This window comes from Colius striatus, chromosome 20 (genome assembly GCF_028858725.1).
Source record: "Colius striatus isolate bColStr4 chromosome 20, bColStr4.1.hap1, whole genome shotgun sequence".
NCBI lineage: Eukaryota > Metazoa > Chordata > Aves > Coliiformes > Coliidae > Colius > Colius striatus.
This window is the reverse complement of record NC_084778.1, coordinates 7,930,005-7,956,510: the sequence shown is the minus strand read 5'-3', so window position 1 is coordinate 7,956,510 and position 26,506 is coordinate 7,930,005. Positions and strand designations below refer to the sequence as shown.

General features: G+C 50.6%; 3 protein-coding genes across 3 annotated transcripts in view; 2 read left to right on the top strand and 1 right to left on the bottom strand.

Annotated features, from left to right (window-relative positions):
* The window catches only part of CAMKK1 (calcium/calmodulin dependent protein kinase kinase 1), a 90,218-nt gene extending 78,477 nt beyond the window's left edge, over positions 1 to 11,741 (top strand). Inside the window, exons 13-16 of the mRNA XM_062012338.1 lie at positions 787 to 874; positions 2,302 to 2,430; positions 2,976 to 3,079; positions 11,350 to 11,741. Of these exons, the coding sequence (XP_061868322.1) occupies positions 787 to 874; positions 2,302 to 2,430; positions 2,976 to 3,079; positions 11,350 to 11,422 (394 nt within the window). The 3' untranslated portion in view covers positions 11,423 to 11,741. The remainder of the gene's footprint in view (positions 1 to 786; positions 875 to 2,301; positions 2,431 to 2,975; positions 3,080 to 11,349) is intronic.
* Positions 11,742 to 16,482: 4,741 nt separating this feature from the next.
* On the bottom strand, positions 16,483 to 18,081 carry MIS12 (MIS12 kinetochore complex component). Its single transcript, XM_010199245.2, has one exon. It carries the CDS (start codon positions 17,927 to 17,929, stop codon positions 17,264 to 17,266), a length of 666 nt encoding a protein of 221 aa, XP_010197547.2. The 5' UTR covers positions 17,930 to 18,081; the 3' UTR covers positions 16,483 to 17,263.
* A 285-nt stretch (positions 18,082 to 18,366) lies between these two features.
* Positions 18,367 to 24,894, top strand: DERL2 (derlin 2). Its single transcript, XM_062012479.1, has 7 exons — positions 18,367 to 18,477; positions 18,821 to 18,886; positions 19,608 to 19,681; positions 20,089 to 20,182; positions 20,779 to 20,974; positions 21,540 to 21,630; positions 23,995 to 24,894. The coding sequence occupies exons 1-7, from the start codon at positions 18,385 to 18,387 to the stop codon at positions 24,101 to 24,103; spliced, it is 723 nt and encodes a 240-aa protein (XP_061868463.1). The 5' UTR covers positions 18,367 to 18,384; the 3' UTR covers positions 24,104 to 24,894.
* The last annotated feature ends 1,612 nt before the right edge of the window (positions 24,895 to 26,506 follow it).

Here is a 26,506-nt window from a genome sequence, read left to right as displayed (position 1 = left end):
CTGTCACACACTGGCATTCTATTTCAAGTAGCACCTTTTGGTCATACAGATCAAATGTGCAGTAAAGAATTTGCTTGTATCATTAGCAACAGAAGTTGTTGAAGCCTTGGGACTAGAGGGACAGACTGCAGAACCAAGGGCTCTGTGGGAATGGGGTGGCCTCTGGGTTTGGGCAGATGCATTTGTCTTCTGGTCATATCTGTTCATTCCCTCTTTTTGCTACCCCAAGGCTGAGCTATACAGGGAGGAAATACTGAGTTAACCCCAACTGGTTGTCATCAGTGTTTGTGGAAGCAATTAAGTTACCACAACCTGTAAGATAAGCTGGGAACTTAGGAACAAGTGAGAGCTGGGAACAAATGGGGAAGTTTCTTCCAGCATGTGGTTGCACGAGGCAGGCTCTGGATGTTAACTTGTGCCCTTCTTGTATTACAACACAGCTCCAGTTCTGCCCACAATGACATATTTTCCCCAAATCTGTCCTCTGAAAATCCCCTTTAATGTGTTTGCCTTGAAAAATGTCCTGAGATCCATTTGCCTGATGCCTTGTGCTGCCTCTTGATGTGCAGCTGTGTGAGCAGGCAGAGCAGGAGAGCCAGACCTCCCAGCAGTGCCCACGATGCCTGAGAAGGAACCAAGCCAACTAAGCCTTCCTTTCAGAAGCAGGGTCTGCAGGGAAGATTCCTCTCAGCAGAGCAGATTCTCTGCCAGTCACAGTGAGGATGTGGATGCCTTGAGCACTTACAACTCCCCTGTTAACTGTGTGCTGCTGTTTTCCTCACTCAGAGCACGGATAAGTGAAGAGCTCAAGGAGCTGATCCTACGCATGCTCGATAAAAACCCAGAAACGAGGATAACAGTCCCTGAAATTAAGGTAAATGGGACATCAGTGTTCTAATCCTTTGTCTCAGCTCATTTGGTTGGTCTTTTGGTATGGTCTAATGAGGCAGAGCTGCTCTCAGTGTTTGTTTTGGGAGCTTTCTCTGGCACGCTGCCTCGGGAAGGGAGAGTGCTCATTTTGCAGCGTGCAACAGCTCTGCCACTGCTGCTTGCTTGGGGAATATTGACAAAATCCTTCTTGTTTACTTATTTAAATTGAAGTCACTCAGAAGGCAGCTGATCCTCAGCAAAACCCCAGGAGGATCAACACTTGTGGAGGCTGCTGCTGTCAGTGTTGGACAAATCGAACAAATTGTTTCACGTGAGGAGCATTGAACGAAGGGCTGGGCAATCCTTCCTTGGCTGCCCCAGGTACACTGTAGGGCTTGACTTAAGGCTGGACATGGTGAGATGCCTTTGGAAAATGCAGCTTAATCTACTTCTGTAAAGCAGCTTGTGGCTAAGCCCTTGGAGAATCTTGGAGACACCTGCATCCAACCATTTGAAGGCAATGAGCGTGGAATCATAGGGGTTAGAAGGGCCCTGCAGAGCTCATCCAACCCAACCCCCTGCTAAAGCAGGTTCCCCTTGATCAGGGAGCACAGGCATGTGTACAGGTGGGTTTGGAAACCTCCCAAGAAGGAGCCTCCACACCCTCCCTGGGCAGCCTGGGCCAGGGCTCCCTCACCTCAGCACCAAAGGAGTTTCTCCCTGTATTTAAGTAGAACTTTTTGTGTTCCAGCTCTTGTCCATCACCCCTTGTCCTGTCCCTGGACACTACAGGAAAAAGTGTTGCCCCATCTTCCTGACACCCATCCTTTAGGTATTTGTAAGTGTTGATGAGACCTCCCCTCAGCTTTCTCTTCTCCAGACTAAACAGCCCCAGGAGCAGCCTTTCCTCCTCACACACATGTTCCATCCCCTCAGCATCTTGGTGTCCCTGCACTGGCCTCTCTCCAGCAGTTCCCTGTCTCTCTTGAGCTGGAGAGCCCAGAATTGGATGCAGGACTCCAGATGAGGCCTCACCAAGGTGGAGCAGAGGGGAAGCAGAACCTTCCTCAACCTGCTGCCCACACTTTTCTTGATGCCCCCCATGCTGCCACTGGCTTCTTGCCCACGAGGGCACATTGCTGCTCATGGTTAGTTTGCTGCCCAGCAGAAGTCCCAGGTCCCTCTCTGCACAGCTGCCCTCCAGCAGGTCACCCCCAGCCTGTGTTTGAGATGTCATCTGACCAGGCTCCAGTTTGCAGCAATTTCCAAGGCATCTGGTTGAGAGGCATTGCTGCAAGTGGAAAACAGAACAGTGCCAACAGCTTTACCCCTGGAATCAACCCTGTGCCCCTGTGTCTCTTTCCCCACTGAGGTGGTAGTGCTCTGCTGTAGAAGGGAAGCCTCCAGGTGTCTCTGCTCCTCCCTGTGCAGGTGCACCCGTGGCTGACCAGGGCTGGTGAGGAGCCTCTGCCTCTGGAGGAGGAGCACTGCAGTGTGGTGGAGGTGACTGAGGAGGAGGTGAAGAACTCGGTGAAGACGATTCCGAGTCTGCCAGCAGTGGTACGTATAAACCACAGCCACAGCTTCTGCATGGCCCAGCTGCATGGGGCTTTGCTGAAGCTTTCAGGTGTTGAAGGAGGTTTGGAGAGGGTACATGTGTGCTCCTGGCGTGAAAAGCTTGGTGGTTAGCAGATTGAGAGAGGTTCTCCTCCCTCTCTGCCCTCGTGAAGCCACATCTGGAATGTTGTGTCCAGTTCTGAGCCCCTCAGTTCCAGAAGGACAGGGAGCTGCTGGAGAGAGCTCAGCTCAGGGCCACAGAGATGATGGAGTGGAGCATCTCCCTTCAGTGCTCAGCAGCCTCTGCTTTGCCTGTGGCCAGCAATGGTGTGTGTCTAGAGCTTTGGGCTCACTGCCTGAGAGAGTGGCCTTGTCTCTGCCTGGAAGTCAAGTGGCTGCTCTGTGTGTTCCTCTAGTTCATGCTCTGTCTGTGATGCTGTGAAAGGTCTGTTGGATTGTTAAAGCAGCTGTTGCTAGGCTCCTTTGAACCAGCTTCAAGGAGTCAGTGGGTCCTGCTGTTCTCACTGGTCTGTTTTTCTTCCTCAAAGATCCTGGTGAAGGCCATGCTGAGAAAACGCTCCTTTGGGAATCCCTTTGAGGCTCAGACGAGGCGGGAGGAGAGATCCATGTCTGCCCCAGGGAACTTACTCATGTACGTACCTGCAGGGTGCAGGGCTGTGTACAGGAGGAAAGCAGCACTTTGCACATCTTTTCTATACCATTTAAGGACAAAATTCCCTTTGAAATCAAATAAAGCAGCTTAAAACCTCTTTTTATAGATGCAGTTCTCCCTGTAAGATGGTTTTGACACATATAAGGGACTAAACTTGGGTCTGGTTTTAACCTGTTAGGCTTATAGTATGCAGTGATCAAAGATCCATTAGAGATTGGTGAACTAAAGTTTAACTGGGGTCTAGATATGTATTTGAGGGTTTAATTCCTCTTTATGGACAACAGAAAAGGTGCCAGGTGAGCAGTTTGCATGTTTTATAGAGTCAAAGGGAGATGCTGTGGCTTGTCTGTGATCTGAGGCCCACATCTGGGCAGGGACACCATGAAGGCACATGGGCAGACAGTGGAGAACAGTTGGATGTTGCCATTTCATTTGGGAAAACAGTGTTGGTCCAGTTGTGGAATAAGGGAGCAAGTTGCAAGGGGATATTTTGGAGGCTGGATATAAATGACTGTATTAAGAATGAAGACAGGACTAGACAAATTAATGACTATTAGATTCTGGGCTGTCAGTCCAGTAAATAACAACTGGACCATTAACCTGACCTGGGACAATTGTTTTTCTGTGTACTCACAGGATCTGTAAGGCTGCACTCCACAACAGAGCTGTGTTGTCCCAAAATAATTGCTTTCTGCCCAAAATCCCAGTGCCATGCCCAGCAGACTCCCAGGAGGGTGTGCCAAGAGCCTCACTGCACCTTAGAACATGCAAATAGAGGAGTGTGTCTCTGTCTTGGAGGTGTGTGGGGATTTAAGTGCTCAGCTCAATTAAGGATGATAATGCTTTAGGGCCCAACTGTGTATTGAGACTGCAGTAAAGACTTTGCCTTTGAGTCCAGGACCAGTTAGTGTTAGACCACAGTTTAACATTTAAACAGCCCACTGAGGAGTGTTGCTGTGGGGAATGTCTGGAGGGCATGGAAGTCACTGCTCCTTTGCCAGCTTAGCACAAGGGATTTGCCCCCATTTGTTTCCCTTAGTTTATTACCTGACAAATTAGTTCTTGCTCATTTGACACATGTCCCTGCCCCTCTGCACCATCATTCCTGAGCACTGCATTGCTCTGAGATGGGGAAACTCACTCAGTTTGAAGGAAATGCATTGTGTGCTTCTCACCATCCAGCCAACTCAGAGCAAGGCAGGCTTTCTTCCTCTCCAGTGCTGCCTGACTTGATATTTCAAGGTGGTTTCTTCTAGTACTCTGAGCCTGTTTCCAAAAGGGACCTGTTCCCTTCCACCTGCATCTGTGAGGCCTCAAGCCCATGCCACTAACTAATCAGCTGGTGGGGAAACTTCTTGACACTGGCTGATTTCCACTTGGAGCTGGTTGCTTTATCTGCTCAGAATAAGCCCATTTGATCTAAACAGCTGTGAAGTTTCTGACTAGCCACATTATCAATGTCTAATCCCTTTGCAAATCCCTTTTGGCCTTTAAGATGAGCTGTAAGCATCCACTTTTATTTCTCTCCTTTCTAAAGCTGAGCCAGACTCTTCTCAGCTCATACTAAACCAGCATCTTTCCCTGGCTCCTCATTTCAGCCCCATCTTTGTATTCAGACTCATTGTACAGGATTGAAGGGTTTCTGAAAGCCATGTAGAATCCCCACTGTTGCAGTGCCCAGTGGCATTGGTGTACAAAAGCAGCTCAGCTCAGGGATGGAGCTGTGCCTGTGCTGGGCTGACCTCTGCTCAGCACAGTAAGTGCTCAGAGATGTCCAAAACAAATGTGAGTGGTGTTTGAATGTGCCACTTCTCCACTGCACTAACACCTGCTCTTAACCTCTCAGGCTTATGCCATTGGGGCCATTTTTTTTGGCAGGAAGAACTGACTTTCTCCTAAATTAATTCATGACTGGAGCTGTGAGAACTCATCTCAAAAGCCTTCTGTTTCAAAGAAAGGCATTGGCTAAACCTCTTCAGCAAAGTGTCACGTGTTAAACACTACAGGAGGGTTGGTGTTTCTTTGAAGGAATGTGGGTTATGATTTCAGACTCTGGAAGATGCTGCACTGATTGAATCTAATGATAGTTGCTCCCAATTGAAATAGATTGGCTGAATCTAATGACACTGATCTGAGCCTAAGTGGGAATGTTCATTGTTCAGTGAGCTATCTCTTGATTACAGTGTTATTTTCACAGATGCAAACAGCCAGACACTAAGTCCATCCAGTTCTTGATTCACAGTGAGTTGTTCTCTGGTAAAACCACTGTTAGTACACACAAAATCCAGCAGCACTGTAGAGTGACAGGAGCAGCACTGCAGAGCCCTTGTGCTACAACAATATTCTCTGTTCCTGCAAGGTCCTAGGAATTTATAGTCATCTAGAAGTGCTCAAAACTTCAACTGAGGCAGAGTCCCTGTGTGTCAGGCACCATTTCCAGCCCTGTAACTGGACAGTGGGACTTGCCAGAAGGGCAGTGCCTGCAGCCATCACTGCTCTGTGGCTGCCCACAAGTTGCTGAGAGAAACATGAGCCATGAGTTCCCCAGCTTTCCCCCACAGAGCTTCTCCTCAGTGTCTTTAGGGAGAGAAAGTCAGCTTTTGTAGTATGGTATCAGCTCCTAGTTATAGGTGGACAACTTGCTGTGTTTCTACATAAGAAAAAAGGGCAAAGCAACAGGAAAAAACTCCAGGTTCACATTCCATTTCTTTAATGAGACTGCATGTGAAATTACCAGAGCCCCACTCACTGCTGCTTCAAGCACCTTACATCTGTGCCCATACTGAGAATACCTTGTGCAGGAAATCCTCTGACAGCTGAGCCTGCTCTCTGGGATTTGCTGCCTAACTGATGGTTCTTAAAATGGATCTGTCCTTTCAGCTCCCTCTGTGGGATTGGGAGAGGAGGAACCTAAGTTGTGTGGTTGAATCTTCTTTTTGCCTTTCTCCTTGCATTACTCACAGTGTGCTGGGCTGTGTTCTTGGAAGTGCTTTGTGCAGAACCCTTGGTAAGAACAGATCCTTTGTTTGACACAGCCTTGTGTCCCCTGAAGGACACCATGAAGACACCAGTGATCTGAAATAGTTGTTAAATTAGTACTGGGAGGAGAGAGGGCTCTTTTAGCACTCCTTAGACCTGGAAGAAGCAAATCCTCTCCTGGCTGTTACTTGGTGTGTTTAATAGCACTGGGAAGTTTAAAAGGCAGCAGGTCAAGTGGCAGGCACAGTCACTAGGTAGGCAGGAACTAACATGAAGGTGCCCCTGTTTAACAGTTCTTGTGTTGTGATGGCTGCCTCTCCCCCAAGAGCATCTCTGCACACCCAGGGCTGGCACTTGACCCCCTGAGCTGTGTGGTGGCACCAGATCCTGCCTTTCATGCAGCATCTCCCAGGAGATGCAGTGATCCCTCAAACCTTGCAGATCCTGCAGGCTGTGGCCAGCTTCAAGCATGTCATTACAGTGGCTGGGGAAGCAACTGCTTGTTTGTAGTTGTTTTCCAGTTGCAGAGTGTATTTTAAACCCAACTGGTTTAGTGTTCACAGGGAAGTTCTGGGGGTTTGTTAGCAACCTTTGCTATATTTCTTTCTGCTCCAGACTCCTCCTGATTGAGTCAGCACTGGCTTCACCACATTTTATTACTCTCATTTATTGCAAGTACTACCTATCAAATTAATTGCTGTGTTTTGACAGACCCAATTTACTTTCCTATTATGGCTGCTAGTGATGAAATGTGGCTGTCAGCTCTTGTGTGGGGGATCAGTCTGTGTTTAAAAAGCCTGCCCTGTTTTCCAGCCTTCCCAAAAAGAGAACAGAAGAGCTGTCACTGCCCTTAGGGTCATACTGTCCATGAGGCTAGGCAGAAGGAAGCCAGGGAAAGAGGGAGGTCAAGTGGCTGACCCAGGTCTCCAATCAGAAAAGGCTTCTCCCAGAGCAGCCCAAAGGTACCTGCTTCATCAGGGCTTTGTGCTGAGGAAGTCCCAAGGCTTGGTGCTATAGGGCTACTCAGAACTAGGCTGTGGGGCCCTTCCTAGGGCAAGCAGGTTGGCAGCAGCATCTTTGACAAGAGACCAGCTGCAGCTTGGGTTGAGATTTGCCAGATGTCCTCCCTGAAAGTGTTCCCTTGGCCTCTGCTTGTGCTCAGTGTCTGTCTCTCCAGTCCCAGGAAGATTTTGGATAGGTACCACATAGATGCTGTTAGAACAGAGTCAGACTCTCCCTGAAGAGAGAGGACTGCATGTCTTGTGGGAAGGGCCTTGCCCCATGATGTGAGGGGAGATGCTCATTGTCCACTTGAAGACTGAGGCACCTGCTGTGGCACATGGCTTTCCTCTGGTGGGGACCCAGTTTATTGCTGGGACCTGGCAGCACACACAACCCCCAGAGCTGCCAAGTGCCCAGGAAGGGACAGCTGGCCAGCAGCAGCATGCTGGAAGCCAACTGGAGCTTGCAGCAGCAGTAGGGGCTGGATTTGTCCTTTGTCCTTCAGGCTGCAAGTGCCTGTGACCAATGCTCCATCCTCCATTTCACCCTGCTCACCAGGCTGTTAGCTACAGAAAGACAAGCTCCTTTGCCATCATCTTCATCATCACTTTCTTCCTTTGTCTCATTGTTTTGCTCTCAGGGACAGGCTCCTCTTAAACACATCAGTGTATTTGCATCCATCTCTAAGGTAATTCAGTGTGTGTGTTTCCCCTGGGTGCTGTAGAAACGTGTTGTCCTTTCCCCAGCCTCAGTGATTTGTGTGGTAGTGAGAGCCCTCAGCTCCATCCCTCCTTCCTGTAGGAGCAATTTCACTGCAGTGATTCTCTCTGTGTAACACTAATGCTTATTTATGCTTGTTTTAATTATTGTTGTTGTTATTATGTGTGGTTCTTTGGCATCATTTCAGCCTGCTTTGGGGAGGAGGGACTGAAAAAACCCAGGAGCTGCTGCTCAGCCCCACAGCAGAATCTGGAAAAGGCTGAGATGGGCAATTTGTGGTGGTTGTTATATTATTTTTAGTGGTTATGTGGAAGAAATGGAGTCAGAGCCATCTCTGCTCCAGCTGCTCCCCTGCACTTCTGCCTCTGATGCTGTGCTGGGAGGGCTCTGGGCTGACTGTGTGACCACCCACCCCACCTCAGCCAGACCTTCATCAAAACACTCATTAGTACAAGCAGTTGCACAGACCCTTCTAAGGAATGGTGCATCCAATTAACTGTGTTAAATAACAAAGCACCTCTCAGGGCAAACTGCCTGCAAACATCTTGAGGGAAGGCCCAGGGTCTAGTGCTTGGGCAGGACACAGCCTGGGAAGATCTGGGCTGTGCTGAGAGACCAGCAACAACCCAAAATGCCTCTAAATACCTTTGGGAGCAGCTCACCTGCTGTGAAGAGTGGCTGGCCTGGCTTACTGCTGTGAGACAGAGGGATCAGCTCAAGCCAGGGTGCTGCCCACCCCCAGTGAGGGGGGAGTTTTCCAAAAGTGGTCAGGAGAAGGCAGGCAGAGAAGGATGGGGAGGGATGTGGGGCAGCAGTGACAGCTGCTGCTGGATTCACAGAGGATAGCAACTTCATCAGTCTAGATGAGGACAGAAGATTGGTGTTGAGCGGGGACTCTGTGGAGGAACTACACACGTGCCAGGAGTGTGTGTGTGTGTGTGTGTGCCATGATGCAGCTCTTTGTAGGTTGTCCCACTCCATCCCTGTCCTGTGCTGCCTGTGTTTGGGAGGGAGATGCTGTGGCTCATTCCTTGCTGTGCACTCAGCACTGTGCAAATGCCTCATGGCTCTGAGGTTCCTGCAGCTGCTGTGGCTGACAGCAGTGGGGTCTCCTGGATAACTCCACTCACCTGTGGCTTAAAAATACAGCAGATACAGTCTTATTTCTTCCAAAGAGCTATTTCCTGGAGATTCAGGCTCAGCATGTGCTGCAGCTCCTGTGCAGAGAGCTCATGCCTCCATCTGTGCCTCACTGTGTGCAGCCCCAAGCCCAGCTGGGACTCACCATTGTGTGGGTGTCGTGTCAACCTGCTTTACATTGCTCCCCTCCTGCCCTGCTGCAAGGTGTTGGTGGAGGCAGAAGCTGCTCAGGGCAGTGTGGGAATGTTCAGGGAGCTGCACTCTGCAGAGCTGCCTGCACTGTGCTGGAGAAAGGATCCTCTGCTGCTACCTGGGGTGGTAAATCATCTCAAGAGAATGGTGGCACCAAACAGGGCTGTCCCTGAGCCTCAGGGAGATGGCCCACGCTCCAGGTTCAAGGTTGGGTTTTCCACAGGGTTTTGCTGGACCAGGGAGAAAAGGGAACAACACGATTTCCTCAGAACCTGGTCTAGACCTTTTAGTGTCATTCCCAGGCAGACAGGCACTCCAGAGCCCCAGGTGTGTGCTCCAGGCCCCTGCAGCAGCATTGGCCCTCCTTGGCCCAGCTGGTTTGTCCACACGGGCTGCTTGGGGTGCCTTCCCTTCCTGTGGACACCCTCATGAGGGAGAAGCAGGTGGTTGAGGTCCAGGTCACCTGCCTGCCCTAGGCCTCTGCCCTGGGCTGTGGGGCTGCACCAGCAGCTGCCCCCTTTTCTGCATTCAGTCCAGAGCAGCGACAGCTTTTGCTGTTGGGTCAGGTCTGAGTCACAGACCTGTCACAGACACTGAGTCACAGACCTGCCTTAGGGGCAGCTGGGCTGGCTGGAGGTGTTATTCCTCAAGGATTCCCCAGAGTGCAGAGCTGCTGTGCTGGTGTGTGGCTGTTAGTGTGGCTAAGGCTGGGCCTTGGCTTTGCCAAACTGGTTCAGCTTGGAGCCCATAAAATGCTTCATCGGCCTAAATGCAGCTCTGAGCCTGCCTCCCCACTGCCAGAGGTGAAGTGTTCCATCCCACCTCTGCCTCATCCCACCACAGCAAAGCTCAAGCCTTCTACACAGCAATACATTGAAAGTGAAGAGTGAGGCAACGGGCCTGAAGGTGTGAGTGTGTGTGTACAGTTCAAGTGACATTGGCTGTGGTGTAGGGACTGCTGCTCCCAGGTGCTGAATGACTTTGGGGCCAGACTCTGGAATGGAAATCAAACAGCTGTTGCATTGGGGAAAAAATGTGTTCTGGGAGAAGCATTGCAGTTTTACTGCCTTTTGCAGCAGAGCTCTGCAGAAGCAGTTGATGGTGTCAACACATGGCTCTGGCCTTTGAAAAACAAACAAATGAAACCCAAATGAACCAACAGGTTAATGAAAAGCAAAGCAGAGCTCCCCAGGTACAAAGTGGGTAAAAACAGGTAATTTGGAAGCATTGCTGCTGCTGTGCAAGACTCTCCTCAAGAAGCAGATACCTCCTGGTGCCTGGGGGTATTCATTGATAGCTGCATAAACAGGAGCCAGCAGCATGCCCAGGGGGGCAAGAAGGCCAGTGGCATCCTGGCAGGGATCAGCAGTGGGGTGGCAGCTGGAGCAGGGCAGGGATTGTCCCCTGTGCTGGGCCCTGGGGAGGCTGCAGCTCCAGGGCTGTGTCAGTGCTGGGCCCCTCACTCACTGCCACAGGGACACTGAGGGGCTGCAGCGTGGCCAGAGCCGGGCACAGAGCTGGAGAAGGGGCTGGAGCACAAGGGGCTGGGGAGGGGCTGAGGGAATGGGGGTGTTGAGCCTGGAGAAGAGGAGCCTGAGGGCAGACAGCAGCACTCTCTGACACTCCCTGACAGGAGGCTGCAGGGAGCTGGGGTCGGTCTCTGCTCCCAAGTAACAAGTGATAAGAGGAAACGGCCTCAAGTTGCCCCAGGGGAGGTTTAGATTGGAGACTGGGGAAAAACTGTTTCCCTGAGAGGGGTGTCAGCCCCTGTGCCAGGCTGCCCAGGGAGCTGGGGGAGTGCCCAGCCCTGGAGGGATCCCAGAGCCCTGGAGCTGAGGTGCTGAGGGCCAGGGGTTAGTGCTGGGCTGGGCAAGGTGAGGAGAGGGCTGGGACTCCAGGAGCTTAAAGGTCCTTTCCAACTGAAATGACTGTGTGATTCTGTGCTGCAGCTGGGAGAAGGGCACTTGGGGAAGTACAAAGCTCAGTCTTTGGGACACAGAGCCCCACCAGGCACAAGGCTGGAGTGGTTCTGTGCCTGGAGCTGTGACCCTGCTGAGCTGTCTGTGCCATACCAGCGCCAGCGCCCTGCTCACTGCTGCCACTGACAGTGCTGCTGCTGAGCTGGGTTGCCTTTTTGGGGAAAAAAACCACCCCTTGCTTTATTTCTTTCATTACTATGTGCCTGTTATGTGTTTGTTTCTTTGCCATTCATGTAGAAAACAAGGGAGCAGAGAAGCAGGCAGAGAGCCGGAGCTGCCCGACGTGTGTGAAGACGAGGCCACGTCCTGAAGCCGTGGCTGCCCTGGGCTGCTCACGTGCTGCTGCTGTCCCTCCCATCGTGGTGTTGTCTAGCACACATCTACCCTCATCACCCAGTCTGGAGCCTGCAAAGCAAAAACAAACACCCACAACTACACCTGAAGCGAAACAGACCAAGGCAGCAAAGCAGAGAGGAGGAACAGAGCAGCAATAAGAAGAGCGAGTCCTGGAGCGAGTCCCGCTGGGCCTCGGGTGCCCGTGCTCCTGGCCCAGTGTCTGCACCCTCTGTGTGTGCCTTGCTCCCCACTTGTGCTTCACCTCTGGGCTTTGCACTTGGGTGTCTTGGCCAAGGAATGTGGTTTCATTTGTTAGGCAGCAGCCCAAACGTTGTCTCATGGGGTCGTTCACCCCTCAGGCTGCTGCTTTGCTGTTTATCTTTTGCATTCTCTGTCTCGGGCATCAGGGGAAAAAGGAACATTGGAGCCAGGAGTTCTGTCAGGTGGCAGCTGCTCTACTTAATGCACAGGTAGAACACTTCTCTAGAGCAGGACTGTGTCCTCCAGTTGCCCCAGGGGAGGTTGAGATTGGAGCTGAGGCAGAACTGTTTCCCTGAGAGGGGTGTGAGCCCCTGTGCCAGGCTGCCCAGGGAGCTGGGGGAGTGCCCAGCCCTGGAGGGATCCCAAAGCCCTGGGGCTGAGGTGCTGAGGGCCAGGGGTTAGTGCTGGGCTTGGCAGGGTGAGGGGAGGGCTGGGACTGCAGGAGCTCAAACCACAGTGACTCTGTGATTCTGTGCTGCAGAAATTTGATGGCAAAATTTCGGTGGCTGTCAGTTAACTGAGGATGAGATCTTGTTTTTGGAGTGAACACTCTCACTTTCCCCTTCTCTCCTCCCTCTGTTGGGCCTGCTGTAAATCCTGCCAGCACTGATGGCTTCAGGCACAGCAAAGGTGGCAAATGGAAAAGCTACATGGTATTCCCTGTAACATGCAGAGAGCTTTGGGAGGGTTTGGGGCTCTGGAGCAGAGGGATGTGGGTTACAGAGGGAGGCTGAGTGTAGCCTGAAATCCACCAACCGTGTGCACATCCCACCATGCCTGGAGTGGGCTGTCCCCTGTCCTGTGCACACATGTTTGGGCTGATGTTATTCAAGGCTCAAGTCCTTTCCCTCACTCATCTCTTACCTCCTTTAAAATGATGTACCTGATGCTTTTAAACTCTCATTTCCTGGTAAATGACCCAAACTGGCAGAGCTCCTTAGCCTGCAAAGTGTTGGAGGAGGGTTTGGAGAGCAAGGAAAGCTACAGAAGACATGTGAGATCAGAGCTTGATCTTTTGGGGGCTTTTTTTTAAGGCTTTAGTTCTTAAGTTTACTTTAAGACTGTAACATGTGCTGATGCTGCTATTTTATCCATGGATTGCTTCTAATCTTGGGGTTAGAAGCTTCATCTCTACAGCTTGACAGCAGGTGAGAGATTGCACTGCAAAGGGCAAACCCAGCTGTTGGGTGGCTGTTGTGACTCTATATAGAGTCAGGAGTTTCACTCTTGCACTCAGAGTGAAAACCAGTGACATCAACCCATCAAAATACATGTCAGTATTTTGCCTTGAGCTTTATGGGGTCTGACCATGCCCCTGGGAAGCCAGTGGGGCTGGATTCTTATTTTATAGGACATATATAAAAGGCACCATTAAATTTGGCTCCTACATAATCATCCAACTGTCCTTTAGGTTAATCCTGAGCTTGGGACTTTGTCCCCTGGGTTGTTTGGTGCAAGGGGATATGTGGATGAGGATGGTTGGTAGCAAGTGGTTTACTGGTGTTCCAGTTGTGTGTATTGCAGTCTAGTTTGGTGGTTGCCAGTGTTTTTCTAACTGGGCTTTGCTGGTGGTGCCTTCTGCTGCTGCCTCCCTGCAGCCTGGGCTCTGCCCCATCTCACCTGTACACACAGGCCAACTGGGAAATGGTGTTGCAGCTGATGTGGTTTATTAAGGAGAACTCTTAACTTTTAAAGCAAAAGGATTCTGTGCTGTGAAGGTCACTGCTCTGGGCCTGTGCTCTGCATTGATGCTGGATCCTCACTCTGGCTGTGTGTGTATTCTCCCACACCTCCTCTGTGCCCAGCATCCGCTGAGGGCTCAGGCTCCTGTGAATGCCATGGGGCAGAGGTGGGGATGGGGCATGTGTGAGAGCATGGGGAGGCTCTGCAGGGGTGGGAGGAGGGAATAGTGTCTGCATGGGGATGCTGAGCTGCACTGCACTGGGAGCAGACTGGTGTGTGGTGGGGATGAAGTGCTGGGGTGGCAGTGGAGGCACCAGGGAAGCTGCAGGAGTAAACTTCCCCCTGTTAGCAGGGCACGTGTACAGCTGTGTTTGAGCAGAGCAGTGAAAGGGGTTTCCTGACCCAGAGCCTCCTACAGAAGCCCCTGTTTGTGTCAGCCTGAGTTAACCTGGATTATCCCATGACCATGCTACTCTGAGCACAGCCTTCCATGAGATGAGGGAAGGAGAGAGGCTGGAGAGCTAATGCTCTGCTTCTCACCTTCCCTTCCTGAAAAGCCATGTATGCTCAGGGTCTGTGCAAGCAGACACCCAGGCCCTCAGTCAGCAGCCACAAGCCATCAGTCAGAGCATTCCAAAGAAGTGGTGTGGGTTCAAGGAAGAACAGCTCAGCTGTGGCTTTGGAGGCTGTGACTCCATCCTCTGTGCCGTGATTTTGCTGCTGTTTCTGATTTCTCTGTCAGCATTGGAGTCTCTGTTCCACTTGATGTTACTATATGACCCTGTATGTACTCTGCTATGACTCAAGCATGATGTATATGCACTCAGAACTGTAATGGCACGTGGCCATTACACTGTAAATATGTACCATGAATAGAGAGGCTATTTTTTGCATGCTTTTGTACTCTAGAAACGAAGAGACAATGACAATAAAGTCCACGGAAATGCCCCCGTGTGTGAGTGCAGTTCCCGCTGCTGGCTCTTGGCTGCTCTCTGCTGTTCAAGCCCTCTCTGTGCTTCCAGCTCCAGCAAAGAGGAGCTCACAGGGCTTCTCCCACTCTGCCTTCATTCCCTTTCAAATGGGCTGCATTTGTTGAGCAGTGGATTGTAATTTAGTGGTTATTATAACGTTCATTAGAGCTGACTTCTGCTGGAGCACTCCCCCAAACACTAATTACTAGAAATGAAGGTGGCAGGAGGGGACAATACTCTGAAGTGTGTGAGTGGGAGTAATAACATCCCAGGAGGGATAGGTGAGGCAAAGCAGCAGGGGAATTTCCTTTCTGGGAGGAAATGAGAGGTGGTAAAATGCCCAGAGCAGGTGGATAGGAGCCACAGCTGCCAGGGAGAAGGGGACAAAAGCCCCTCAGAGCTGCTGGCAGGTGCCAGGGCACCAAGCAGAGGGGCAGTGGGGAGGGAACTTTGAGTCCAAAGTGTCTGGTTTTGGGGCTTCAGCATCTGACAGGATCCACACAGGCAAATGAGCTCCAAAGGCTCATCCTGCCCTGATGTCATCTCCCTCCCTGGTTTGCTTATGCTTTGGGGGTTTCCTCTTCAGGCTGGAATGGATTCCCTGCCTCGCTTTCCAGCCTAAGATGGGAAGGCATTGCTGCTGGCTCTGGTGTTGGATGCTGGAGTGTGTCCCCAGGAGGTGCTGCTGAGCAGCTGCTGCCCGGGCTTTGGGCCAGGGATGCCCCCAGGGCTCCCAAGTGTGTCTGGAGTCAGGAGTGTGTGTTACTCGGGTGAGCATTTGAAACAGAACAGTTGCTCCACCATACCCTGCTCCCCTCCCCCATGACACAAGCTGGATGCCCTGGTGAGGCACCTCTTGCTGTCTGGGAAGGACTCTGTTTGGCAATGCCTTCTCTGTGGATGCCCCTCAGGCCCTGGGGAAAGGCTTTGGGGAATAAAAGGGGTTTGATGAAGGAAAATGCAGAGGAGAGATGAGAAGATTTTAACAGTGGCTGAGTTTCAGGAGATGGTCCCTCAGGAGGGGTCCTGGCAAGGCTCTTTTTTCTTTCCATGGCATTATTTCAGATGAATGGTTTTGTCTCCAGACCCACAGCTTTAATCTGGGCTCAACAAAGCACTTGGTATAAGGAACCTCCTGAGACCCCCTGCACTCTGAGCTGTGAACAGCTTTTCCTCTTCAGGTGAATGATTTATTTAGGCACCAAAAACCCCCATCCCACCCCCTTTACACAAATAAACATCTTGGACAGGTCTGACTCAGTCCAAGTCAGGTCCCACTTTAACCAACCCTGTCCCAGTTTAACCCACCCTGCCCCCCTTTAACCCTCCCCTGCCCCACGCCAGGGCACTCACGGTGCCCAGGAACAGGAGACACCAGCTGTGTGTGGGACGTGGTGGGATTTGGGCAGCAACTGCCCTGAAGAGGCAGCAACAGGTTGTTTCACCTCCCTCAGTCAAGTTTTTTGTAGTTCTCTTGTGGGAACGTTCACAGGGTCAAGGTCTCACCTCTGTTTTTTCTTGGTAGATTTTTCAAGCCTCATTCTTTTACAGTTGAACATTAAATGCAGCAATATCTACACATTTACCTTCAATCTACGGAGCAGTGCTTGGCTCCTGCACCAAAACTGAGCTGGTGTAACATGAAGCAGCACCCTTTGGATAAGGTTATCCCCAGTGGGCACCGTACTAATCCTGCTCTGCCACCTTCAAGTCAGAGAACATCAGGTAACTTTTAAGTCAGTAACAGTTAATTTTTACCCAATTCCCTCTTTTTCCCTCCTCCAGCCCCTACACAGCCCAGCCTTCCCAGCAGAGCATCAGAAATCTCCTCTGAGGGGATTTCAAGGGGCCACTGAGGCCCCCAGCCACACACCAAGAGAATAAAGGTGTGAAGATAAAGCTTCTACCACGCTGCCCTGGCCCAGGCTGCCCAGGGAGAGTGTGGAGGCTCCTTCTCAGGAGGTTTCCAAACCCACCTGGACACATCCCAGTGCCCCCTGAGTGAGGGAACCTGCTGTAGCAGGGGTTGGGCTGGATGAGCTCTGCAGGGCCCCTCCAGCCCCACCACTCTGGGATTCCAATACAGACTTGCAAAAGGTGGTTTGTGCTTTTCCTCCATCTTTTTTTATTGCAGCAACTTGTAAATGAATCAGTTTAGTTTGTTTTTAAGCTAAGCTGGTGAAGTAGAAGTCAGTGTGGATGTTCAATGAGATGCCTGTAGAGGAGATTCCAAACCTGCTGAGGCCAAGGGGAAGATGTACAAGAGCTCTAATGGATTTCCAATCAAGTAGAGAGAGAAGCAGCTTAATGAGGTGACTTGGAAGCCCTTGAGCCCATCAGTCTTCACAAGGTTTATACAGGAAAGTCTGGTGTGTGCTTGGGCTGTGGAGCAGCAGTGTCCTTGCTTCATGAGAACACAGGCCACATCTTCACAAAGCTGGGTGGGGTAAGAACCCCTGACACTGCACAACTGTGGTGTTGCAGTTCAGCCTTGGTGCAAATGGAGCTGGTTGGCAGCAGAGCCTGGACAGCAGCGTCACCCTCTGGCTCCTCCACACACAGCAAGGGCTCCACAGCCAGGAGCAGCAGCTGCCCTCAGGCTGCAACTCACAGACTTATAGGTCTGTCTTGGATTCTTTTACTGTTTTGGGAGTTTTAAAAGTAATTCTTAAAGAGAAACAACTGCTCTGCTGTGTCCAAAGATAATGTTCAGGCAGGTAGCTCTCAGCCTGGTTTATCCAACCCCAGCTGGGTTCCCAAACATGGATTTCAGGGTGACATCCCCAAAGGTGCTAAAGAGGTGCAAATGGAGATAGTTCAACAGCTAGATCCTGGCAGGGTTAGAGGATTAAGGGATATGCTTCTGGGGAGATGAGCCTCTGTCCTTTTAAGCAAGCTGTCTAAATGGGTTTTGTTGCCTTTTGAGATTTTCCATGACAATCATGATCGTGCTTCATTATGGTCTGGCTTTTCTTTTCAACATCTCTCAGCACCTCTTGCAGCTTCTGGGTGTTCTGTGCCAGAAATGCAAAGCTTTCTCTGAAGTTGCTGATCCCGTGCTCCCGACAGAGATTCTCCAGCCCATCAAACCATTGCAAAATCTTCTCCAGCTGAGCCTGAACAACCTTCTGCTGTTCCAGCTCTGCCCGCAGGGCCTGCCCCGCGGCTGCCTCCGCCCTGTACTGCTCCTGCAGCTGTCGGATCTCATCCTGCAGCGCCTGGAACTGCTCCTTGCTGTAGGGATACTGCTCGTGGACCTTGTCCTCGGGAAGCAGCACGTTCTTAGGGATGTTCAGCACCAGCTGCAGAAGCATTTCCTCCATCTTACCGAAGAGCTTGTCGAAGTGCTCCTTCAGGAAGAGAAGGAATTTCTCCGTGCTCTTGCGGATCTTGGCGTGGCTGATGTTACAGCCGGGCAGCCCGCCCAGCTTCTTCAGGATGACCGTCTCGACCACCAGCATCACCTCGAAGAGATAGTCCTGGAACGCGATGTAGATGCGCAGCATGCACGTCTGCGGCGTGAAGCCGAAGAACTGCGCTTCGTAGGCCATGGGATCGACCGACATGGCGGCGGCTGGGCCGGCAAGGAAGGCAAGGCAAGGCCCGGGGAGGAGCGCTGGCACCGGGAGAACGGGCCCCGCTGCGGGGGCCGAGGGGAGGCCGCTGTCGCCGCAGCCCGGCCGCGCCGTTACCCGAGGGCCGGAGCCTGGGCCGCGGCCGCGCCGTTGGCGCCGCCGCCGCTTCCCGCCTCGTTCGAACTCCCTCAGGAGGGCAGCCCCGCCGGCAGCCAATCAGCGGCCGCGGCCGGGAACGCGTCGCCCAATCACGAAGCCGCGCCGGGCTCCGGGGGCGGGCGGGGAAAGCGAAGCGCAGCGAGCGCCCTCCCGCCCCCGCCGCTCTGCCAATCAGAGCGCGACGCTCCGGGCTCTGAGGCAGCCGATTGGTTCGTCTGGCGGCCGGCGGCGCGCGCAGGCGCTGAGGCGCGCGTGGCGGAAGCGGAAGCGGCGCGGGCGGCGCCAAGATGGCGTACGAGACCTTCCGGCAGCAGTACCTGCAGGTGCCGCCCGTGACGCGCGCCTACGCCACGGCCTGTGTCCTCACCACCGCCGTCGTGGTGAGTGCGGCCCGCCGCGCCCCGCCGCCACACGCAGCCCCGCGCCGGCCCTGCGGCGGGGCGCTGGGGCCGCCCCGGGGCGCGGAGGGTGGGCGCCGCCGTGGCGGCGGGGGGCCGCGGTCACCTCAGCGCCCTCCGCTGCCCCCGGCCCCGCAGCACCGCCGTGCGGCTGCCGGGAGCCGGGCACGAGAGGTGACGGAGCGTGGCGCCTGCGGGACGGCGCCGGTGCTGGCTGAGCGCTGGCGGGACTGGCTGTGGCTCAGAGGAAGGGGGAGACCGGGCACGGGTGCGCGGAGCTTTCATCTGGCGCTTGATTCCATCCAGTGTTCTCTTTCTCTTCCAGCAATTAGAGCTAATCACACCCTTTCAGCTGTATTTCAACCCCGAATTAATATTTAAGCACTTTCAAGTAAGTGTGTTCTAAAGTGTGGGAGGTTTGCATGTGCATACACCGTCGAGTTTGCAAGTGCCCACTCCCCCCAGGGTTATAAATGACTGAGTTCTCTTACTGAAGTTATAGTGATAGAAAGCTAATGAAGCCAGAGCACTGTGTCTTGTAACAGGCCTTAGGCTCCCTGACTGTAGAGGAGATTTGAGTCACATTGCTACTCGTTTTTCTATTTAGACAATAAAAATAGGCTGCTGTGTTCAGCACAGGGCCACAGAGATGATGGAGTGGAGCAGCTCCCTTGTGATGAAAGGCTGAGGGAGCTGGGACTCTGCAGCTTGGAGAAGAGGAGACTGAGGGGTGACCTCACTAATGTTTACAAATGCATCAAGGGTGGGTGTGAGGAGGCTGGAGCCAGGCTGTGCTCAGGGATGGCCAATGATAGGACAAGGGGCAATGGGGACAAGCTGGAACAGGAGAGATTCCAAAGCAACACAAGGAAGAATTTATTCCCTATTGAGGTGAGGGAGCACTGGCAGGGGCTGCCAGATGGGCTGTGGAGTCTCCTTCTCTGGAGCCATCCCAAACCCAGCTGGATGAGTCCCTGTGTGCCCTGCTCTAGGTGGTGCTGCTCTGGCAGGGGGTTGCAGTGCATGAGCTTTCCAGGCCCCTTCCAGCCCTTGAGATTCTGTGACTCAGTGTGATTCTGTGTTTGAAGTCCATGTGTTTTTCTTGTTTCCAGGTATGGAGGTTGATCACAAACTACTTATTCTTTGGACCAGTTGGCTTTAATTTTTTATTTAACGTGATCTTTTTGTATCCTTCTGCGAGTTTGTTGCCTCTCCTGGGGCAGCAGTGTCAGAGCACAGCCATGTTCCTCTACACCCAGACAGGCAAAGGTCCTGGGATTTTAGCAGTGCCAGCTTCACTGATGTCAGGAGTGGACATCAATGGGATCTCCTTCATAAACTGTCAAGGATTTTGCCATATCTTTTGTTGGTGTTAAGACCCCTCCTTGTAGAAGCCAGATCCTTCAGCTTGGGGCTGACATACAGGAGAACATTCCAAGTAGTTTTTTCCCTCCTCTCTTCTGAGGTCTCCAGAGCCAACTGATGAAGAAACTGGATTAAAAAAACCCCAGCCATGTATATTTGAATCCATTTTGCCTCTAGATCTTTGTTTCAAGTCCTTTGCAATCCCATTTTCCTGAGCTGTGACTTCAGATACCGCTACTGCCGAATGCTCGAGGAGGGCTCGTTCCGAGGGCGGACAGCAGACTTTGTATACATGTTCCTTTTTGGAGGATTTTTAATGACTGTATCCTTTTCTTTCTTCCCAACTGCTTTAGAAGTTAAATGTAAAGATAGATGAATCTTTAAAGGTAAAGGTAGGGGAAGGAAAACTGAAACCATCACGTTCCAATTCTTAGTCCTTGGGCAATGATCATGTTTTGTTTGTAGCATGACGAATAAGAGAGTTTGTTAAAGCACCTTGGAATGGTTTGTGACTGGCTGTTGAGCACTGGGCTGCTCTTTCAGGCTTTTCACTGCTTGACAGTGAGATGAGCAGATAAAAGGAGACTGCTGAGGTGTGCAGTCATGCTCAGGTCATCCAAGAGGATGCTGCTGCTTTAGTGATTTCGTGCAAAGCTGTACTTAGAAGGGTTGGTTTGTGCTGCAGGGACCCTGAGTCCTGCCAGAAGTGTGGGGTTTGATTTCTAGGAGGTTTGATTCACTTCAGCCTGGGAAAGGAGAGGTAGGAATTGTATCCCAGAGTCACAGAATGGTGGGGGTTGGAAGGGACCTTTAGAGACGTCCAGCCCAACCGCCCTGCTGAAGCTGAAGGTTATATGGAGAATTCTTGACCTCACAACAGTCATTTGGTGAGATGCTTTCTTTAACTGCCCCTCACAGCTTTTTGGGCTGTTTGTGAACTTGGTTTTCTTGGGTCAGGCCTTCACAATAATGCTGGTGTACGTGTGGAGCCGCCGGAATCCCTACGTCCGCATGAACTTCTTCGGGCTCTTCATCTTTCAAGCCCCCTTCCTCCCCTGGGTGTTGATGGGCTTTTCCCTGCTTCTGGGGAACTCCATCATTGTGGATCTCCTGGGTAAGGAATTACAGGAATCACAAGCTTTTGTTCTTGTTAGTGTTTTACCTGAAACCAAAAGTGTGGAAGAACCCAAGGGCTAAATGCCTCTTCCTTCCCAGGGGCAGTCTGGGGAAGTGCTGCTGGATTCACTCCAGCATCTTCTTGGTTCCTAAACACTGTAGTGTATTCTGCACTGTGACAAGGATGCAAAGGGCTTGTGATGCTTTGGCTTTTTATTGCTTGCAATCAGCCCAGGTAACTCCTCTTGATTGTAGGCCTCAGGCTATTGTATTAATAGCTTTTCTTGCTGTTTTAATCAACTCCAATCAAGCCATAACATCAGTATGTTTGATAATGACAAGCAGTTTTCCTTGTGTTGATGTCTTGTAGGGCAAGTGAAGCTCTTCATCTGGCAGCATGCTTCACTGGGTTTGGTATTTGTCTGTCTCTTGCCATATTTTCTGTGAAAGAATCAATGTGGGATGTGTTTTGTTTTCCTTTTTTTCCTGAAAACTACTGAAGCATTTGAAAGTGATAAAGGAAAAGTTGAAAAATCACCCTTTGACTTCTCTTTATACACTAGGCATTGCTGTTGGGCACATATATTTCTTCTTAGAGGATGTCTTTCCCACTCAGCCTGGTGGTAGAAGGCTTCTGAGAACACCATCTGTCCTGTAAGTACTGCTGGCTGATTTGGAACAGATGTAGAAAGAGTTTGTAATTCAGTCACATCAACTGCTGGTAAATCAGGGCAGCTTGAGACACAATTGAGGGGTGTCTGTGTCTTTATTTAACTCATGTGGGGCCAAATGAGGAGCATCTTACAGATGTATAGGTGAGAACTGACTTCTTCAGGAGAAAGGGCTAAAGGGTATTTGTAACCTTTCATTTCTCTGGTGACACTTGTTAGTCTTTGCTAACTGGGTTTTACCTGTTGGTGGCTCCAAAGATGCACATCTGGAGTCTTGCTCTGTGTGAATGGGGTGACTGAGGGATTTAGTATTCCTTTTGTTCCTCTGTAAATCATCCTCATTTCATGATTTTGGCTGAGAACTTCGGTGTTTTTAGTACTGAGTGGTGCTGCTCCTACTGGGTTTCCTCTTGTACAGAGGGCTGCAATCATCAGTAATGCTGTACAGCATCAGAGCAGCTTCCCTGAACATAGGGCAGCTGAGCTCTGTGACACCCTTACAGTTGTCTAGAGCTGAAGTGATTCTCTTGGTTGTTTCTTTGACCTGGCTTCCGGGTAGTTAAAATGTGACATCCATATCCATGCAGAGTTGAACTGATGGGTTGAACCTGTCTGATTGGATGAGTCCATTTCCACTGGGTCATTTTCAGTGTAGAATTTGTTCTCAGCAGGTCACTGTGTGAGGTGATGGCTGTGGGAATGGCTGTCCCAGTGGCCTTGGTCACTTTTGCAGACCTGTGCTAATCTAACTTGGCCTTGGCAGCTCAAGGCTGTTTCTGGTGAGGGCTCCCTTCATAGAAACACAACTCTAGTGTCCAAGTACACGTGTGCAATAAGGGTGTATTTGAGATTTCCCATTTTCACAGAGGGAATGTACACCCAGCTGTGCACAGGAGGACTCTTAAAGCTGTTGGAGCAATGTGTGCTGGCTCAGTAACTCTCTGCAAAAAGTGCCAGTCTGTCTTCAGGCTGCCTTTTAAATCCTGTTCCATGTCTATACTCAGAAGGCTGTTCATGATTTCTGTCTGGGTCTAGAACTGTGGGTTGTTTCTTTTCCCCAGATGCTTTCATTTTCTTTGGTTTTGCATTATCCTGCAATACCCCTGCTATTTTCATTTTCCCTGTTCTGCAAACTTACTCTGAAATGACCTGTCACTCTGGATGAAGAGAAGTAATCCCTTCAGCTGAGAGCTGTCTGGTTAAACACTCTGTGCTTCTAACATGTATTGGATGTAATGATTGCTGGTGTGCAGCCTGTGGTGGTTTGTTTGTTTCTTTCAAAGAATGTAGTACATCTTTGTTTCTGGATAAATCTATAGAGAGGTAAAACATCTGAAACTGGTTTTGAGAGTGGCAAAATAACCTGTGAGGTTAAGCATGAGTTCTGTAATAAATTGGAAGGTCGAAGTCTGATATCTCAAAGGCAGACACTTGGGTAGGTTTCAAGTCTGCCTTTCAAAGCCTGCATCCTGCCTGGCAGCCTGAGATCATACTGCCTGTATTGCACTCTTGCTTTCTCCCCTCAAGATGTGAAGATACCAATATCCCAACCATATTTTGCTCTCTTACCCTATCCTGGGAGAACATGCCAACTGTGAGAGGTTCTGCTCCCCCTCTACTCTGCCCTGGTGAGACCACATCTGGAATATTGTGTCCAGTTGTGGGCCCCTCAGTTCCAGAAGGACAGGGAGCTGCTGGAGAGAGTTCAGTGCAGGGACACAGAGATGATGGAGTGGAGCATCTCCCTTGTGATGAAAGGCTGGGGGAGCTGGGGCAGTGTGGCTTGGAGAAAAGGAGACTGGGGAGTGACCTCATTCATGTTTACAAATACATAAAGGATGAGTGTCAGAGGGCTGGAGCCAGGTTGTGCTCAGTGATGGCCAATCATAGGACAAGGGGAAATGGGTACAAGCTGGAACAGAAGAGGTTCCAAAGAAATACAAGGAAGAATTTGTTCCCTGTTGAGGTGAGGGAGCACTGGCAGGGGCTGCCCAGATGGGCTGTGGAGTCTTCTTCTCTGGAGACATTCCAACCCAGCTGGATGAGTTCCTGTGTGCCCTGCTCTAGGTGGTCCTACCCTGGCAGGGGGGTTGCACTGCATGAGCTTTCCAGGTCCCTTCTAGCTCTTAAGATTCTGTGATGACACTACTTACACTTGGGGTGGAATTTGAACTTCTGGCTGAATGTCCTCAGTCCCACTTGGTTTGGACATGATTCTAGGAAGTTCTTCTTTAGTTGGAGAGCAAATGTGACTTGGGTACAAATCCCCAGTGCTTTGGAAGGCTGTTCCTGACGGAGGGTACTGTAAAAAGAAAAAAAACAAACCCAAATCTTTTCTGTTTTACAGGAAAGCAATATTTGACACTCCAGAAGAGGATCCCAATTACAATCCTCTGCCAGAAGAGCGACCCGGAGGATTCGCGTGGGGCGAAGGGCAGCGCCTCGGAGGGTACTGAGTGTCTGTGCCAACACCAGCCACACCTGGAAGAGACTGACCTGAAGGGGACTCTCTCATCTCCCATCACAGAAAGGACCCTTTTTGACAGCTCTATGGTTTTGAATAAAAGCACTTTATGAAATGGCAATCTGATCCAAGACACTTCCAGCCTACCAGTGTCGTTCCCAGCCTGGGAATCGATTGAGCTGGTCATGGAAATACCAATCTAGTGGAGCCAAAAATGTAAAACTGGAAACCATTTCCTGTTGACTTCAGTTACCAAGACCACAAGTACTTGTTTGAAATGATTTCTAAAGCATTTTTTTTCACGTTATTTGATACAGGAAACTCTGTGGGGAACTTTACAGGGGATACAAGCAGCTTTTTTGAGTTTTAATTCATTTTTGTATTCTTGGATAAAACAACTACAAGATGGCTGAAAGTGTAAGTCCCTGTTTCAATGGCAAAAGGTGTTTTCATCTGAGATGCTCTTATCTCCAGTCTTGTTTTGAATTGTTAGAAGTACAACGTGCAGCCTAAGGCAGGCCCTTCCCTTTGCTAGGTGGGTTGCTGGAGCATAGCTCTGCCTGACTGCTCTGGCAGGATGAGACTACATCTTGACAGCATTTCCCTTAAAGACTCTCATGTTTAGGTGACCAGGTTTGATTCTGACTGGCTTGTTCTAAACAACCCACCTGCATACTTCTGAGGGTTATTAAATGACTTGGAGCATTAGGGAAGAAAACTTGTCTGGAGTCAGAACTGCTCAAATATCTCGGATGATGAGTTGAATAAAATGTTGTGTGGATCCTTTTTTGTGAATCCTTTGTATAATCCTGTAGTCTTGAGGTAGCTGGTGACCAAGCAGAGGATGGAGAAAGCAAGTCCCTGAAGAGACAGCAATAGCATAAGCTGCTCTCACAAGCATCTCTCAGCACTGCTGGGAAACGGGTTTGTCTGCTCAAGGTGCTCAATTAGTGGCTCGTGTATCAAGCGTGTTGTAGGAGCACCAAGTGTCCCACACAGGTCAGTGACACCCTGTGGGATTGAGCTTGAAGTGATGTTGGTTAGAAACACCTACATGAGGAGCCTCATCAGGAATTCAGAGCATATGTCAGCTCATCAGAGTCACTCCTAAGATGCTGTGGGCTGCAGTGGGTAGTTCACCGTTCATTATATCATCATAGATAAAAAGAGATGTTGAAGCTGCATCTTCCCCTTAAATGTGGGAGGATGGGCTCACACAGTCATCTTGTTAAGTCTCAGATTTTTGTTTTGTCCTTAACATCTGTTTTTTAACTTGTGTGGAGTCCAGGAGGTGACTGTGTTGGGATCTCACAGGGAAGTGCCTTGCTCACAACCAGCCTGTTGCATTCTGGTAAAGCTGAAGAGTCTGTTTGTATCTGCATTTCATCTGTTCAAGGTTATAAAAACTCAAGGGAGATTTTGTTTCCAAAAGAGACTTTGAATGTTGCTCTCTAGGAGTATTAGAAATGTTTTGAGCAGTGTTGCTTCAGGGTAGCTTCTGAGACAGGAGCTGGAGCAAAACTTCTTTAGTTTAATGTTTAAGAGCCTCTGGTGGGATGTCAGGGAGTGGGGATGAAGGTAAGTGACAACCCAGTGGCTGTGGTAAAATCTTCTGTACATCCAGAGCCCTGCTGTGAAGTGGGCAATGGGCTGTGCTCCTCCTGAGGAGTCTTGTTTTGAGACACTTGGTCCATATTTGCTCTTCCAAAGCTGCTTTCCTCACACACTTCCACTGGTGGAGCATCTCAGATCGTTCTCATTACTGATCTGGAACAAACTTTGAAGTGGTGAACTTTGAAGAATAGCCTGGAGGTCCTTAAAAAGACATGTGGATGTGGGGCTTAGGGACACGGTTTAGTGATGGATGTGGCAGTTCTGGCTTAAGGTTGGACTCTAAAGGGTTTTTTCCGACCTTAGTGGTTCTGTGGTTCTATGTTACTTGCACCTTGGGAGAAAACAGGCTGTTGCTGTCAGATACTCACTAACCTGGTGCTTGATCACCCTTGAAACCATCCTCAGGTACCTTGTCCCACAAAGAAGGGTATTTCAATACCAAAGTCATCTGTGGAGAGTGGGGAATAAACTCCTTAACCCCACTGTAGCATTAAGCAGCAGCAGTCCTTTATTGCAGGCTTGAGGTACAGAGGGGCTGGCCCCACCTAACTGTATTATCAAGGGACAAAGCACACTCCTTATATACCTGAAAGAACTGAATGTTCATGTCATTCTAGTGCATATGCTAGTACCTTGTGAAACTGCCTCTGCACGAGGGCAAAGGTCTCTGGTGGGTGTTTTGAGGTAGACCTTAACTCAGATTGCCCCCATATGGTCACAGCCTGGCGATTTCTGCTTCTGCCAGTCAGCAGACCCAGGATGCCCAGATCACAAATTGCCC

Coding starts and splice junctions, on each gene's coding strand:
- MIS12 (XM_010199245.2), bottom strand. CDS start 17,929: ATGTCGGTCGATCCCATGGCCTACGAAGCGCAGTTCTTCGGCTTCACG.
- DERL2 (XM_062012479.1), top strand. CDS start 18,385: ATGGCGTACGAGACCTTCCGGCAGCAGTACCTGCAGGTGCCGCCCGTG. Junction 18,478..18,820: donor TCCTCACCACCGCCGTCGTG/GTGAGTGCGGCC, acceptor TTTCTCTTCCAG/CAATTAGAGCTAATCACACC. Junction 20,183..20,778: donor TTGGAGGATTTTTAATGACT/GTATCCTTTTCT, acceptor TGCCCCTCACAG/CTTTTTGGGCTGTTTGTGAA.